The sequence below is a fragment of the Podarcis erhardii genome, assembly GCF_964252035.2.
Source record: "Podarcis erhardii genome assembly, chromosome: 11".
Taxonomy (NCBI): Eukaryota; Metazoa; Chordata; class Lepidosauria; order Squamata; family Lacertidae; genus Podarcis; species Podarcis erhardii.
This window is the reverse complement of record NC_138501.1, coordinates 45,513,836-45,529,744: the sequence shown is the minus strand read 5'-3', so window position 1 is coordinate 45,529,744 and position 15,909 is coordinate 45,513,836. Positions and strand designations below refer to the sequence as shown.

General features: G+C 42.6%; 1 protein-coding gene across 3 annotated transcripts in view; it reads left to right on the top strand.

The window, feature by feature from the left end:
- DCC (DCC netrin 1 receptor) overlaps positions 1 to 3,956 on the top strand; it is a 944,701-nt gene extending 940,745 nt beyond the window's left edge. For all 3 annotated transcript variants that reach the window (XM_081881357.1, XM_081881356.1, XM_081881358.1), the window contains exons 28-29: positions 600 to 742; positions 3,617 to 3,956. In XM_081881357.1, the coding sequence (XP_081737483.1) occupies positions 600 to 742; positions 3,617 to 3,706 (233 nt within the window). In that variant the 3' untranslated portion in view covers positions 3,707 to 3,956. The remainder of the gene's footprint in view (positions 1 to 599; positions 743 to 3,616) is intronic.
- The last annotated feature ends 11,953 nt before the right edge of the window (positions 3,957 to 15,909 follow it).

The following is a 15,909-nucleotide window of genomic DNA, read 5'->3' as shown; positions in this document are numbered from 1 at the left end:
TGCAGCTGTATGGAGAAATTCACACTAAAATGCTGCTGAATTTTCATGAGGACTTTTTTTAAAAAATTGCAAACTGATGTGGAAATGTGAACTGAACTTAAGATCAGAAAAATGAGAAACCGAGAGAGACCAAATCTGAGATTCATCCATCCCTTGACTGGGGGGATTTAATATTTTGCACTCATTGATTGCAGTGGGAAAGGCTTGAGCATGTAGTTGGGTAGCCCATCGAAATCCATGAAAAAATTAAAAGTGTTTATTACCTAGATATCACCTGTAATTGAGTTGGAAATGGTTGTGATTAATTTCTGTGGAACTTACTTCCAGGTAAGTATGCTTAACACTGTAGCATTAATCTAATTGGGTTTTATTTTAAGATTCCTATTTGGATCCTGGGCTGTTTAGATTCAATATGCTGTTGTGGTTTCATTCTTTTTAAAAATGTGTGCTACACGTTTTAGGTAATAACAGATTATAAATGTAAGGAAGGGCCTGGGCAAAATACGGCTGATTTCATGTGTATTCTCATGTTGCTTCTGCTTTCTTCAGGGCATGATTCATGTGCTAATATAGTCCTAACTTCTCCATTTATATTGCAGCACCCAACCTTCCCAAGGCTCAGGTTAAGACAGCATCGCTTGGACTAGCTGGCAAAGCAAGATCCCCTCTGCTTCCTGTTTCAGTGCCAACAGCCCCAGAAGCCTCAGAAGAGGGTCACAAACAAACAGAGGATGCTGCAAATGTAAGTGCAAGTCAATGGCTCTCTTGTAGTCCAGAAGCACTAGCTGAAATGTTTTGTAGATCCAGTCCCGTATCAGTTGGATTGATGGGACTGCCAAAGGCAGGTGTTACTGGAGAAGCAAGGCTGGCACTGAAAATAACTGTCCCATTTCCTCCTCCTCTTCCTTGCCTTATGAGGAACAGCTAAGGGAGCTGGGCATGTTTAGCCTGGAGAAGAGGAGGTTAAGGGGTGATATGATAGCCATGTTCAAATATATAAAAGGATGTCACATAGAGGAGGGAGAAAGGTTGTTTTCTGCTGCTCCAGAGAAGCGGACACGGAGCAATGGTTCCAAACTACAAGAAAGAAGATTCCACCTAAACATTAGGAAGAACTTCCTGGCAGTAAGAGCTGTTCGACAGTGGAATTTGCTGCCAAGGAGTGTGGTGGAGTCTCCTTCTTTGGAGGTCTTTAAGCAGAGGCTTGACAACCATATGTCAGGAGTGCTCTGATGGTGTTTCCTGCTTGGCAGGGGATTGGACTCGATGGCCCTTGTGGTCTCTTCCAACTCTATGATTCTATGATTCTCTTCCTCCCCTACCGTATAGCGGTTTGCACTTCCCTGGTTTAGAATACAAGGGATAATACTCATTTCTCCCACATTTCATCCCCATTTTTTTTCTTCCAAAGCTTACCCGCAGTCAATTGGAGCCTTAACATTTACTTTTCAGGTTCAATATATTACAAAATCTGTGTCAAGTTCAAATGCACTCTCAAGTTCAGGTCTGTTGTTCAAATTCAAATTCAATTTAAAAAAAAAAAAAAAAATCTGTAAAGTATCCAGATTGGTATTCAAAGAGCTTTGTAAAATCCTTGTCAGCCATTAGCTGTTTTAACTTCCAAGGCTAGTCTGCAACTTTTTCACTTGTAAAGTTTTTCATGCAGTTTAAATACCCAGGGATGGGAGTGGACTTCCTTTTTATCCTCCCGTTGTGCCGAATTAATAATTATTAGTTAATTTCCTTCTCACCTTGCAAATCAGTTTGAAGTTAGTTGGAATGGTAAGCGCTGCTGACTGGTTCAGAGGCTTCGCTCTGCAGAGTGCCTAAATCGCTGGCTTTTCCTCAGCTCCCCCCCCCCCCGCCCCCACTCTCCGCACCTTTCGGAGCAGAGGCAGAGACCAGTCGGCACCTCACATTTTCCTTTGCAGCTTTTGGGGGGTACGCCTTGCCTTGCCACTTCCCCCATGGACCTCTGCAGTGTCAGGCCTGACGGAGCTGTCAAACCCGCAGTGCGTCCGCCATTCACGCCGACCCCGGAAACACAGATTTGTCTCAGTTGACAAAGCTATTGACCTCCAAGGAAGTTCAAAATATTTCTGAGATGAATCAGGGAAAGACAATAACATATCAGCAAACATGGGGAGTAGATCACAGGAACCACAGTTTTCTACAAGGATGCTTCACATCTTTGTTGGCCAACTTGTGTGGGTGACAGTGGGAAGTCTTCTTGCAATGCAAGTTTCAGCTTCACAGAAGAGGATTCTGTTGTCACCATGGCAGGGCAGGAAAGAGTTAAACTTCTCCTCCCCAACCACCATGGTTCCAAGTCCACTCAGGTTTTCCTGAGACTTCTACAAAAAGATGTGTACTTTGATTGCAATACTGCAAGTAATGCCGAGTCCAGTTTGCCTCTGGTTGGATGGCAACCATTCCCTCCATGTAAAAAGCTATATCACAAAGAGCAGTAGTGCTGTTGGGGCAGAACTTTGGAGTGGGTGACCATGACCCCAGTCAGGAGAAAGAGCAGGAGAGCCCCAAACACAGCAGGGCTGGCTCACATTTTGAAATAAGTAACGCCTGTTGCCATCTAAAGCCCCCCTTATTATCCTCACACCCTAAAAGGAAGAATCTTTCCAGTGATTCTTTCTTTCTTTCTGGTGATTTGCGGTTCTATTTCCCTGTCTGGATCCTGTCCAGGGCTTTTGCTCTACTAGTGCAATTCAAGCACCATGATTTAGAGGCCATCCCCTGCAAGTAGCAGCAGCAACTGAAACAAATGGTAATTGAAGTGAGCGGAAACACAATAGGCAGCCTAACTGGTGGACAAAAGCCATCGCTGCACAATGCCATCCCAGGGCAGCTCTTGGATTATTGCACAGCTTTTTTTTTTTTTTTTTTTTTTTGCCTCTGAATGGTTTCCAAGCCTTGCCGGCCGCTCTGTGTACAGGAGATAAGGAAGCCTGGCGCCATGCAATTGGGAAGGGAGTGAAGAAATGAAAACGACCACTTTGGTTGAAATAACTGGTATAAGGAGCTGTCGAGTGTGGAACATTTCAGCTCTAAATATCTTATTTTTCGTAATGGCTGGACAAATTATTTCCCAAGGGAAGTCTCTGCAGAAGTGGGAGCACTTAGAGGAGATAATGGAAGAGGAGCCTATAGGGAGCAAAGTTCAGGCTCTCAGTCCCACTCAACCTCTATGGGCATGCTAAAGACAATGACCTTTTATTAACACTTGAGTTTCCTCCCAACTTACTTTCAAATAATGCCATTCCCTTTCAAACACATATAAATAAAGATGCCTTTTATAGGACATTCCCTTCAACCTCTTCCATTTTACATGCGTGATGTACTGATACTGAATCAGGATAGTCATGCTGAAAATATCTGCCGAAAGACTGCTTTTAAAACTGGCAAGACAGGAGAAGGTCAGGGTTGGATCCAGGGTAGGGATGGATGGATCTGTCCCTTTCTATTTTTCCCCAATCTTAAATGCAGTTTTCCATGTTTCTGCAGTGACTGGTCGTAATTGTTATACATGCTGATTATCTTGGATAGATTCGGACACAAGCTTAAAGAAACAGAATTAACTAGCTGCTTGCTTTCTCCACAGGTATATGAACAGGATGATCTTAGTGAACAGATGGCTAGTTTGGAGGGGCTAATGAAGCAGCTTAATGCCATCACAGGCTCGGCCTTCTGAAAGCTTTGGATGAACAGAAGAATGGAGTAACCCGGGAACATTGCAGCATACCAGCGTTTCACACACACAACACCACCAAACACCCGTGTCTGCCATAAAGCCAACCGATGCGCCATCAAACCCCGTTCTATGGAGAGATCTCACACTCTTGAAATGGCATCGTGCATTCCTATTGGTCAAGCAACAGTCTGAAGCAGTGATGAAAGAGCAGCCCTGAGAAGCAAGAAACAAGATGTCTCCATGACTCACCCCCAGTGCCTCCTGTTGGCCTATTTTGTTCTGCTGATCTTCGCAGTGTGTGCTGGGTGGGATCTTACTTAAGGTCTGCTTCACACATTATCATGTGGCTGGTAACCTGACCTAGGCTGGCCTCTCTCCACATGAGGGAGGCCACCAATTTTGTCCCCAGTGAAATTCAAAATGAATTGGGTGGTTCTTCCTCAGGTGAAACTCCTGAGATCTTTTGAGGGAAGTCAAAGAGACTCCTGGCATTTCTTGGTGGGTGGTAGAGTGAGTGCCCATCCACAGATTGTCAGAAGTGATTCTGCTTCCAAAAATGTATAATTTGAAAACTTGTAAAGACACTTTACAAGTCATTCCCGTTCCCACTGAAGCCCATTCCAAGCCAAGCCTGCGGTTCCACCGAGCATGTAATGGACTCATCCTGCTGTCAACATTCCCTGTTGCTAGCAAGCCATCACTTCCTCCAGCCCTTCTCCTTTCCCAAAACTGATTGTTGCCAGAGAGCCTGTGCAAACAAGTTTCTAATATCTCTCACTTTCCCAGCATTAACCAATTCTCCACATGAGCATCCAGGTTGGAGTGCCTAAGTCTTAAAGAAGGACCTTTATGACTGCTTATGCTCCCTACCAGCCCTTCTCACCACTGGCCTCCTTATGGGAAGGGTAGTAGAGAACACAGACAGGAAGCTCCCCAGATGCTCATTACCAATTCTACAAACATTTGCAAAAATAAACACCCTTCGTTTTCGCTAAGTCCAAGTGAGGAACCTGTTGAACTACATGTGTTGCTGAACTACAACTCCCATCAGCCCTGAACATTGGCCATGCTAGTTGGGGCTGATAAGAGCTGGAGTCTAGCAAGATATGGAGAATTTACAGGCTTCCCCATCCCTACTCCAAGAGATCTCTGAGTAAGTGAGAAATAAATAATGAGATGAGCTGGAGGGGAGCTTATCCATTGCTCTGTCCCTGGATTGTTCATAATATGAAATGAGAAGCCAAACTAGATTTTTCTCCTCAGGCAGAAGCACTGTAGGAATTTCTAAGGAAGCCAAAAGAGTTTTTGATACTGCTAGCAAAATTTACCCATGTTTCGCATACCCATCGCTCATGTAGCTTGGCGTTTTGGGAAGGGAGCCTTCTTGTGCTTTGTGCTAGTTTTATTCATACTGATTTAATTCCACTGTTGTTGAAATTGGCGTGTTCAACTGTGAGGAAGCACCCATGTGCGTCAGGTTCCCCGCCAAAATTACACCACCAGGATAATATGTGTAGCAGGCCCAACAATTTTATTTTTTAACTTGCTAAAGAGGGTTCTAGGAGAGTTTTTGTGTGTGTAGATCTTCCAGGTGCATTGCGATGCACATTGTAGGCCACTGTGATATCATATAAAATATGTAGATCCTCTTATTTTTCATCGTTTCAACACAAAAGCATTATCACATAGCACCAAAGGGTTGGAAGTATTCTCAACAGCACAAAACATGAAGAAAAATAACAATAACACTCATTTTTTTAAAAAAAAAATTAAAGCCAAGAAATATTATTTTAAGCACTCAACTTGCACAAATGGTGGAGCCATTTATGCAGAGAAATCGCCCCACATAGCAAGTATTTGCAAATCTCCCCATAGTTAAACGTATGCCTAAACATAAGATATGAGTAGAGGGGGGAGTTAATTGGCAACAGAGCCATGCTGTCAACCTCTATATACATCTGAAATGAGCTCTAATATGCAGTTGTTCTGCTCCTAAGCTAGGAATTGAGGCACGTCTAAAGCTATGCAGGTTTTGTGCCACCCTGAGCCACCTTTTTAGCAGCACCACAGTGGGAAAGGATGCTCACTCTAGCCCTCTCTCTGCTTCATCCTGACGCCCCCAAAGACTGCTTGGTTTCATAACTCCGCAACACAACTATCCAAGAAAAAAACATCTAACGTATGGGAAACGCTGAGCTTTGTCGACATCAAGCAAGTCCTAGGTGCAGACAGTGAGTTGAAGAACCAGTGGCTAGATCTGTGTGCTGGCGAAGAAATTCCTAGAACAGGATGGTAAATAGGATGTTGTGTCACAAGGTATGACATTTTGCCAGCACTACTGGGGGTAACACCCCCCAGTGCAAATGTTTACAAACAAGGTGCCAGAAAGTTTTTAAAAAAGGAAGTCCTTCTACAACAGTTTCCATATTGGCAGCAGCCAGCGAATGGTCTGCACCATTACAGCAGGATACTGGCTATGAACCGAAATGATGCCTTCTAAGTGTTACCTACCACTCCCATTCCAGTATTCTGGCTTTTTGTTGCAGTGTTTATTGACATCCATAAGTGGTAACATGAACAAAATGTTGTGTGCATACTTCCCAGTGCTGAACTTTCCGCATTCATTCAGAGTTAATCCCTGTTTTCGCAGGCAAATCACCAAAAGGGAGCTAAATTTGCATATTTATCAGTTATGAGGCTGCAAAAGCCCAATGAGAAGGTTTCGGCTGAGTTATTACATTCAGCACTGCCTTTGATTTCAAGCTTGAGTAGGTCATAATTTTAAAAGAGCATGGAAGGGAGAGAGGATCTTTACATCCTAATAGCTCTTTTTATTAGGAAGGTAATTATATGTGAAGTCCTGAATAAAATATTTGGAATAAAATGGCACAGTATCAGAAGTAATAATTCGGAAAACTTACACATACACACACACAACCTTATGGTGGGTAGGAGAAGAGAGAATTCAAATGCTTCATTAGAAATGCTAGTTTCTTTGTGAAAGTGTTCTCCCAAAATAATGCTTCTTATTCAATTTAGCCTGGAATGCTAATGCAACATTTCCTAATGACTAGGCAGTCTTATTTAGTATGGGAGGTTGAGTTTTTAATGTTCTGACCAATTTGGGATGGCATCCAGCTGCATCCAGTTGCATTGATGCCGTGGAACTCAATGTCTTGTTTCAACAAAAGCAGGAATGACAAGATTGCTTCTCCAACTGGGAGAGATCAAAAAAGAAGAAGAGAAAAACATCTATGAATTTTTAGTAGTCTGATAAGGCCTGCTTCTAAATTCCTAAAAGCAAATCTGACTCTGCATTTAAAACACTATCAGCTGAAAAGATAGTTCTGCAAGAATGTGAAAATGAGAACACACTTCGTTCTTTGTTGTGAAGGCCCCTAATGGGTTCTGAACCTGTATCTTCAGAACTTTCTGGAACACTAGTCAGAGGGCAAGTGCACCTACCCATGGTTAAGTAGGATGTGTCCATCTATGTCCTGAAGATGCAACAGATCCCCTCCCAGTCAGTTAACGTCTGACTTCCATGGAATCAGGATCACTACAGTGCCCCCCCCCCCCGTAAATTTCCTTATGAAACTCCACATTTCCTTCTTCCCTTTCTCTCACTTGTTGCCATTGCAGGGGAGGCGACATGTGATTTGTCTTAGATGTTGTGAATTCTGCTTCCCAGAAATTATTCTTCTGTATTCAGCAACTTGTGCATCTGTGGAACAGCAAAGGCACGTTTTTAACAACGACAACAAGCTTGGAGTGGTGAGGAGTTCCTATTTCAGAGGGCCTGATCTATGCTGGTGGAGAGTAAAAGGTCAACACCAAACACAACGTGAAGAAATTATTCTCCTGGATTTATTTTTATTCGGTGCCCTGATGTGGGAATAGACCCAATGAGGGAACTCATTTACAGAGATAGGGTTGCCATATGTTGAAGAGCAACGAAGAGGACACATTTGCCGACTTCGACTTTTTCCTATGGATCGCTGTGACAACTCTCATTTTACTTACCCATGAAAAAGAGGACGTATCCTGGGGTGGAGACAGGACATATGGCAACCCTACTAGCACATCTGCTCAAACAACTTCCTTGCTGAGCAATGATACCAGTTCTCAACAGGCTTCTACAATATTGGTATCCCCCCTCAAAGGACAAACTTTCTATGCCACTGGTTTCAAAGCAGTTGGATGGGTGTGCTTAAAATCAGATGGTTTATTTAGTGCACAATCTGATGGTGCTCTTGAATATTTCTAGTTATATATCTGAGAGGTGCCACCTCATTCTGTTAGCACAAACAACACTACAGTTGCTTACCCCCAAAGCCCTTGAGACATCTCCCAGCTAAGAAAATGTACTCTTCCAAAAGGAAGTATCAGAAGCCAAAGGGTGAACTTCCTGAGATTTAGACAATTTCTACACATAGTCATCAATTTTTCCATGCTAATTCATCCTTTTCATTCTCTAGTTTACATTCAGAGATGGATTTAGACAGTTGGGTGTTTGCCATTGTCAAATTAGGTTATTCCACAGAACTTCACTTCTAGAGTACCTGTCCTAATCTAGTATTACTTTGGGAGGAGAACCCTCTTGTAAACAAAGGACCTATTGAATCTGTTCCCATACATAGACATCAATATGGTTTCTACTTTTATTACTTCACTGTCCTGAAGAAAGATAGTTGATTGGGTCCATCTGTTACTTCAATACCATTGATTCCTTCACTTTGCTGCCAGGGACAAATACTTCCAGTCGAACTGTCCATGGCACTGAGAGTTTGGCACACATAAGTGTTTTTCTCTTGTTTCAAGAACCTGTTGATCTTCCCTACCAATCCTATCGTTGTTATCAGTCTATAGCAAACCACTGAACAGAAACCTCTTCATTTCACCCTTGATGTTTTTGTCTGCATCAATATGGACAAATAATTTGATGAATTGGGTCCATTTTGCATATGCTTCACAGATGTGCCTTTTCCCATCAGGACAGTGTCTATGATAATAGCTGTTACATCCTAATTGTGTCTGCATCTGGTACCAAGGGCTATACTTAGATTCATCACCCCTCATTATTTCTATGACCTTCACGATTGTGTATATGCATCTCCCTAAGAGGCAATTTCAGACAATACCAAGTGCTGAATTTTCTGGTTCAAGGTAACCAGGTATTGGGGTTCTCTGAGATTTTGGTACCATTGGATGGGGCTTCTTAGGTATATATTCTCTCTATCCACAAGTACTTCCCAAAACTGTATTTTCATAATCTCAACCTTGGCTCACAAACCTTCTTTAACTGTCCAGAAATTATTTTACACATGTCTCTCCAGTGCCAGACTTTCCTTCTTTGCATCCTAGTAGGAAACTTCAAGGTGTGGAGAATGGACTCATACTAGATCTGACTTCTGAAATGTATTATTGAATGCATATGAATCCCCTATTAGAATATCTTTCTGAAGATACTGGGAAAGATGAGTTCATATGTCAGCAATTTATGAACATCATTTCCGTGTCTTCTCTTTATTTCGCCCATCTGCTCTGGAAGGGGTTGGCTCCCATGTACTTGCCTGCCAGAATTCCTCTTTCAATCTGAAGCCTCTCCCTAGTTCTGATGCAACTCATGGATGATCCCTGAAGCCGTGATGCCCTGTGATTTATGCCTCCTTTGCTTTAAGATCGAATTTAGAGCTCAATCTATGCTGCACATAGAGCAATTCAGATGTTGGTTCTCCATACTAAACCAGCATTCCTACTTTAACCTGATGCTTACCATTCTCCGTGATTTGGCATGTCCATTCCACTTGTGCCAGGATATTAGCATCACTGCTTTTTATTTGGAGCTTAAGAAATATAGACTTTACATACCCCAGATTTCCTGACTTTCCATCTTCATACATCTGTGGATACAATATATGTAGTAATTGCATTGCTTCCCAGAAGTTGTTCCATTGGGTTGGTTTGTTTCATTATTCTATTACTCCTGGTTACCAAATGGTGAAGCCATCCTTTCCTCTACTCTTAAGAGTCAAAGTACCAGAGGCTACATTGTCGGCTTTCCTCTGGGGTGTTCCTTTCCATGCTTGGCCTTTTCAACTTTAATATTAATCAAGCTCTGTGCTCTATGCAAAATGCTGCATTCCGTAGAACAATCCGCAAGAACCTTATACGGACATCACCAGAATTCACTTTAAAATTTTCCAATTGTGAGACTGCACAAAGTTCATAACAAACGGCAGTTATTATTAACCTCTAATGGGTTTTATTCACATGGGCATTTCTGCAGTCACACGGCCCACAGATTAAGAAAGTTCCAAAATTGCTCTGCACAAGCTGGAACGTGTGCACAGGAGGGTGACCAAGATGTTAAAGAAACAGTTGAGTGAGTTGGAAAAGAGGAGACTGAGAGGTGATATGGTAGCCATCTTCAAATATCTCAAGGGCTGTTACATGAAAGATGGAGCAAGCTTGTTTTCTCCTGCTCTGGAGGGTAGGTCTCAAACCAATGGCTTCAAGTTACAAGGAAGGAGATTCTGAGTAAACATCAGGAAGAACTTTCTGACAGTAACAGCTGTTTGACAGTGGAGCAGTCTCCCTAGGGAGGTGGTAGACTCTCCTTCCTTGGAGGTTTTTAAGCAGAGGTTGGATGGCCATCTGCCATGGACACTTTTGTCAATATTCCTGCATTGCAGGGGGCTGGACTAGATGACCCTTCCAGCTCTACAACTCTATGCTTTTGTGATTCTAGGTGCAGATTCAAATTAATCATTTACAGATCACCATTCAAAGAATACCAGCCATGGGTAAGCATCTTGTCAATCCTGATCATAGAAAACAAATGCAAAGGATGTAGTTGTGCATTCAGTTTGCTGTTCCCATCCAGAGTATATTTACACTGAGGGATGTTACTTTGTTACTACTCAGATTATTCTCCCATCACACTAATAAACAGGAACGCACTAAATTACTGCACTAGCATTGTTAATCTAATGCAGCATAAATGACCGTGGAGCTGAAGTTCAGAATAGGTGAGATTTAGAAACAACCCCATCTCATAAACCCTGAGCTTATTACGAGCTGAGCCCAAAATCTTTCTAACCTTCTCGTTCCCTCTACTCCCAGGTCCCAGCAAACAATTTCCTCCTCCTATGATCAGCTCATTCCAAGTAGTGGCCATAATTCATTGGCTCCAATGTGTATTCCAATCCCTGACAGAAGAGAAAGGGAAGCCCTGGCAGTTGTTGGCTCCTCACAAGGTCCCGTGTTTTTAGGGTTGCAGAGCACTCAGCATTTTGTTCATCTCGACCTTGCCTATTTCCTCTCCAATTTGTCTACACCATTCACATCTATAACAGCAACACTGACTCACTGTGGCATGGATATTGCTCAGCAGAGTGGCGCCTGCCATATTGCACACCGTCCTCCAATAAATGCATTCCCATTCAAACTTTCCATTTGATATCATTGCTTTTTATTAATGTGCCATCTTAACTGCAAGTCCTCAGATCTGATCACCCAAATCCATTCCCCCTAAAATTATGGAAAGCAAGGAGTGGAGGGATATTTCCGACCATAAGCATAGTGATAACTCCGAATCAACGAAGAAAAGGGAATACTGTTCTGAATTCTCTTTAAAAATACCCTGCTGAGGCTGTATATTGGTGAAGCCACAGTTTTCCGTGCTTTGTTGTATATGGGAATTGCTGTGGATGCTACTTGAATTCTAGTGCATGGCTAGAGAAGGGAGCAAGCCCTGTATGAATGAGTATCTGGTGCTTGAAAGAGAGATGACAAATGAGTTTACACCAGTCTGGAGAACTATTGCAGTGACTTCCCATGTGCATTTTAAACGATCAGTCTTTTGTCATATCTTTGCAAATTTGAGTGTCTTCAAAAAAAATTCCACCTCCCATTCTAACTTGTGTCTTTTAAGATGTGATTAGAAAAGACTAATCTTTGTAACGACTCTTTGCTCACCCCTATTAGCCAATTCTATGCCTTCTCTGATTCAAAAAATGATAATAATACTCTGAGGTTATGTATCTTCCTTGTTAGCTATGTTAGCAGACATTTTGCAAATGTTCAATCATCCCCCCCCCCTCCTCCTTTGGTTTTCTCCTTGAGACCAGTAATAACAACATGGTAAAAATAACATGCTATGAAGTCACCCAGGCCAGTGATATCTCACTGCTATGCTGTAAATGTCTTTTGACGAAGAGTGAGGGAACGATGCTGGTAGGTAGAAGGAACAATGCTGTTTTTATTATTGTAAAATAGACCTGGCAATTCTTACCTTTGTGAATTGTCATCATGTTTGGGACAGGGAGGGGAGGGAGGGAAGAAGGGTACAATTTTTTATAAGTAATATTTAATTTATTATTTAGAGTGGTTTCTTTGGGATAATTTATGATCGGGGTGGGTGGGGAGAAAAGGGACACCTGGTTGGAGACCTAGAGCAGGATGTTAAAGCTGTGGTGTATCTCATCTCGCTGTACGTTGCGCTCCCCTTATCTCAGCCTCAGTCTTTGGCGCAGTCTTCTCCAGGCAGATCTTCCTAGGCATCTTAAAGGAAGCTTGGATTTCAGGTAATCAGTATGACAAAATATGCCACTGGGACCTAGATCCCTTTTAATTTCTGTGTATTGCAATGGGAGAGGCATATGCAAATACATAATCCTTTGGTTGAAATACCGTATTTTTTGCTCTATAAGACTCACTTTTTCCTTCCTATAAAGTAAGGGGAAATGTGTGTGCGTCTTATGGAGCGAATGCAGGCTGCGCAGCTATCCCAGAAGCCAGAACAGCAAGATGGATTGCAGCTTTCGCTGCACAGCGATTCCTCTTACTGTTCTGGCTTCTGAGATTCAGAATTTTTTTCCTCTTGTTTTCCTCCTCCAAAAACTAGGTGCGTGTTGTGGTCTGGTGCGTCTTATAGAGCAAAAAATACGGTAAATGAGATTTCAAATTGCTTTTAAAAAAGGAAAAAGTTCTACAGTAAGGATGGCATTCTTCTTACGTCTAGGATGAGATTGCAAAAGGTGACCACTTAATTAAATTAGCTCAAGGAGCAGCCTTGGGAACCAGGAGTACTTAGAAAGCTGGATGATATTTATTCATCGTAATGTGCAAACAGTTGCTATGTGTTCATTTCCCTGGGGTGAAAAGAGCAAGCCAGGAGGTGACTTTTGTGTCTGTAACCCAAGGCAGATTCTCAATGAGGTAGTCAACTTCATTGAGCTATGTTTCTTCAAAGTGCAGGTGAGGCATGCAGAACCACCTTCCCACACAGTAGGCATTTCCCTACCAGGCTAGTTTTCTATGTAGAAATTTCTGGAATTTGTTCACCTTCCACAAGTCACATTTCACAGGTGGGTGGGAACACCTGTCTGTTCATCACCTGACATCATATGAGTCAGGTGGATCTGATCCCCAGCACACTTGCCTTCAGCACCAAATTTAAATAGAATCAAATGCAATATGTGCTCTCAAATCAACCCTCCAAGACCCCCAGTTGTTCCTTAATAGCCATGGTTTTTACCTGCCCCACATCCTATGATGTCAGTTGGATGACAGGTGGCATGTTAGGGCATGTGTGTGTGTGTGTGTGGCCTTGCAGGTCAAATTAGTCCTCATTTGGAGGTCCCCCCATGAGAGCAGCATGTCACACTGGCTCTCTCGAGTGCTTAAGTATACATTGACATAAACGCACACGGGAAGCAATGTTTTAATATGCTGATGTGACCCTCTTCTTCATGAGGGCTGGAGACATAGGACACAATCCAGAGACAGGTATGCCTTGAAATAACTGGACTTCAGTTATTTCTCTATAGCAAGCGTAGCCAACTTGGTGCCCATCTGGATGCTGTTCGACTCGAACTCCCCAGTTAGCCCCAGTTAGCATGACCAGTGGTCAGGGATGATGGGAACCGCAATCCAGTGACAGTAAAGGCTGTATAGCCTTGAGTTCACTTCTCTCCATTTCTCTTATAGTCTCATGACCCTACCCTACCACACCTTGTTTCCCAGTTTCTAGCTAGAGACTCTCAACGCAAACTGATTCAGAGCCTTCCCATATGTGGCAGGAAGCCAGAGTTGGTGACCAAGAGTACATTTGGCTCAGCCAATCTGGCTCTATGATACACGTGTTTGTCTCTTTCATACATTATATTTGTAAGTTTACATTTAAAAAAAAAGAAAAAAAGATTGGTGTTCACCTGCAAAATGCAGTGTGTGTATCAGTCCTCAAAGGTTCAGGAAATATGCAGTTCTACACATTTTGTTAAAATGCAGACCAATAGAAAGCTGCATAGTTTCTCTCAGTGTGCAAAATCGATTCCAGTGGCAGATTTTAGCCTCCTGTTCTTAGCATTTGGTTTCACAGCTGCCCAATTTGGGGATTTGTTTTTGACTTGCTTTCCAGAGCTCCTGACTATATCGGAGAATTCTGCAGTTTGCTTTTGAGTTTCCTGTTTATATCCATTGCAACCAATTGTTTGCCTTAAGCACATACATTGTATTTGGTGTGCACTGTATTCAGTGATTTGCAGGGATTGGATATTCAGAAACATTGGACACGATCTGCTGGGAAGTTCTCCTCCTGAAAGAAATGGAAGCTAAGTGGCAGCTTTTGCTCATTTCCATTGGGGCCTGTCTTGTGCTGGAGAACTTCCAAACAGATGGAGACCTTATTTGTAAAAAACAAAACAACAAACCAAAAGCCTTTCATCAGCGTAAAAAAAATAATGAGGATGTAACATACTAAGCATTGTTCCTTCTCAATTATTATTGAAAAGGTGTGTCGGTATGCAGAGGAGATTTCTTTCTTCTTCTCCTTTTAAGGATTGTATCCTAAAGCATGGCTTCCAAGGTTTCATCCTCTGGCTAATTCATAGTTATTAGGTTCTGCCGTTGTCCAGTCTTCAAGAGAGAATCCATACAAGTCATTAACCTGTGTCTGGAGGCATTTATTAAACAGGAGTGACTTACACCACAGTTTTAACTAGCCTTAGGGGGAGAAAAAGAATCTTGTTGTTACAAAAAGCCTAAAAATTGGGCATTTTGAGCCTACAAAAGTTTTCTTTGAATTGTTGGACTCTAGCATTGTTAACCAAATTAGATTAGTGACTGCAATATTTAAGTGTAAATCTTGTTCTACGAGGAAGGGAACTTGCTTAGGGTTTGGAAATAAATGACTGTTTCTACACACAATCTTGTATACTACTACATGAGGAAAAAAAGGGGGGTTTTGTAATGTACTGTAGAACAGTCTCATATTCATTTTTTTATAGAAATGTTATTCCAATGGTGCATTTTTTTGTTTAATAAATAAAAGTTTTGATACAAAATCTACTTCTGTCGGCCTCATGCATCAGGTGTGAAAGAGATGTTTGGGTGAATTGGGATATGCATTCTCAATCCAGAAGCGCAACAAGCTCAGCCCCGTGACATCCTGTCGTACAGACTTGATTCGTTTATTTGCTTTATTCAGGCCAGGGGTCCTGCCACACATCTTCCTGCTGCCTGAAATGTTGTGGGTGTCCATGGAAAGCAGGGTCTTCTCGGTGGTGGAACCTAGACTATGTCACTCTCTTCTCCCAAAGGGCTTTCGTTGCAGCTTTACTACCACGACTCAGAGGACAAATTAAATCAGGGTTGGGGGATGTTTTGCAGGCCGGGGCCTCATTTCTTCATGACTAGCCTTTCAGGGGTCACCTTCAAGGTGTGGGCAGAATCAGGGGCAAAAGTGGCCAGGGCAATAGCCGTGACTCTCCATTCCAGAGATTCCCAACCTTTGCACTGAATGCTGTCATCAGATGTGGCTTGCCAGCTTCATAACAGGCGGCTTGCTGTTGCTTACCAGGATGAAGAGGAGGCAGGTGAGTCAGCACGGTGCAAAAGCACCAGCTGAGTCAATCTAGTGCTCATGCCATCATATTTACACACGCACCCCAACTTCCTTGCCGCCTCTTCCCTCCCAGAAAGCAACAGTGATTCACCTGGCAAGAGGCTAGCCTAGTGGCTGCACCCCTCTTGGTGAACTGCACTGTCAAACATCTAATACCATCTTGCCTCCCTTCCCATTCTTTTCTGTCAAGGTGGTGCTTTTAACTCAACCTTCCCACAGTACTTTTGAAGCAGAGAAGCTTGCACTTTGGGGGGAAAAGGCAGCCACTCACCATGGGCGCCTTAAGAGGAAACCG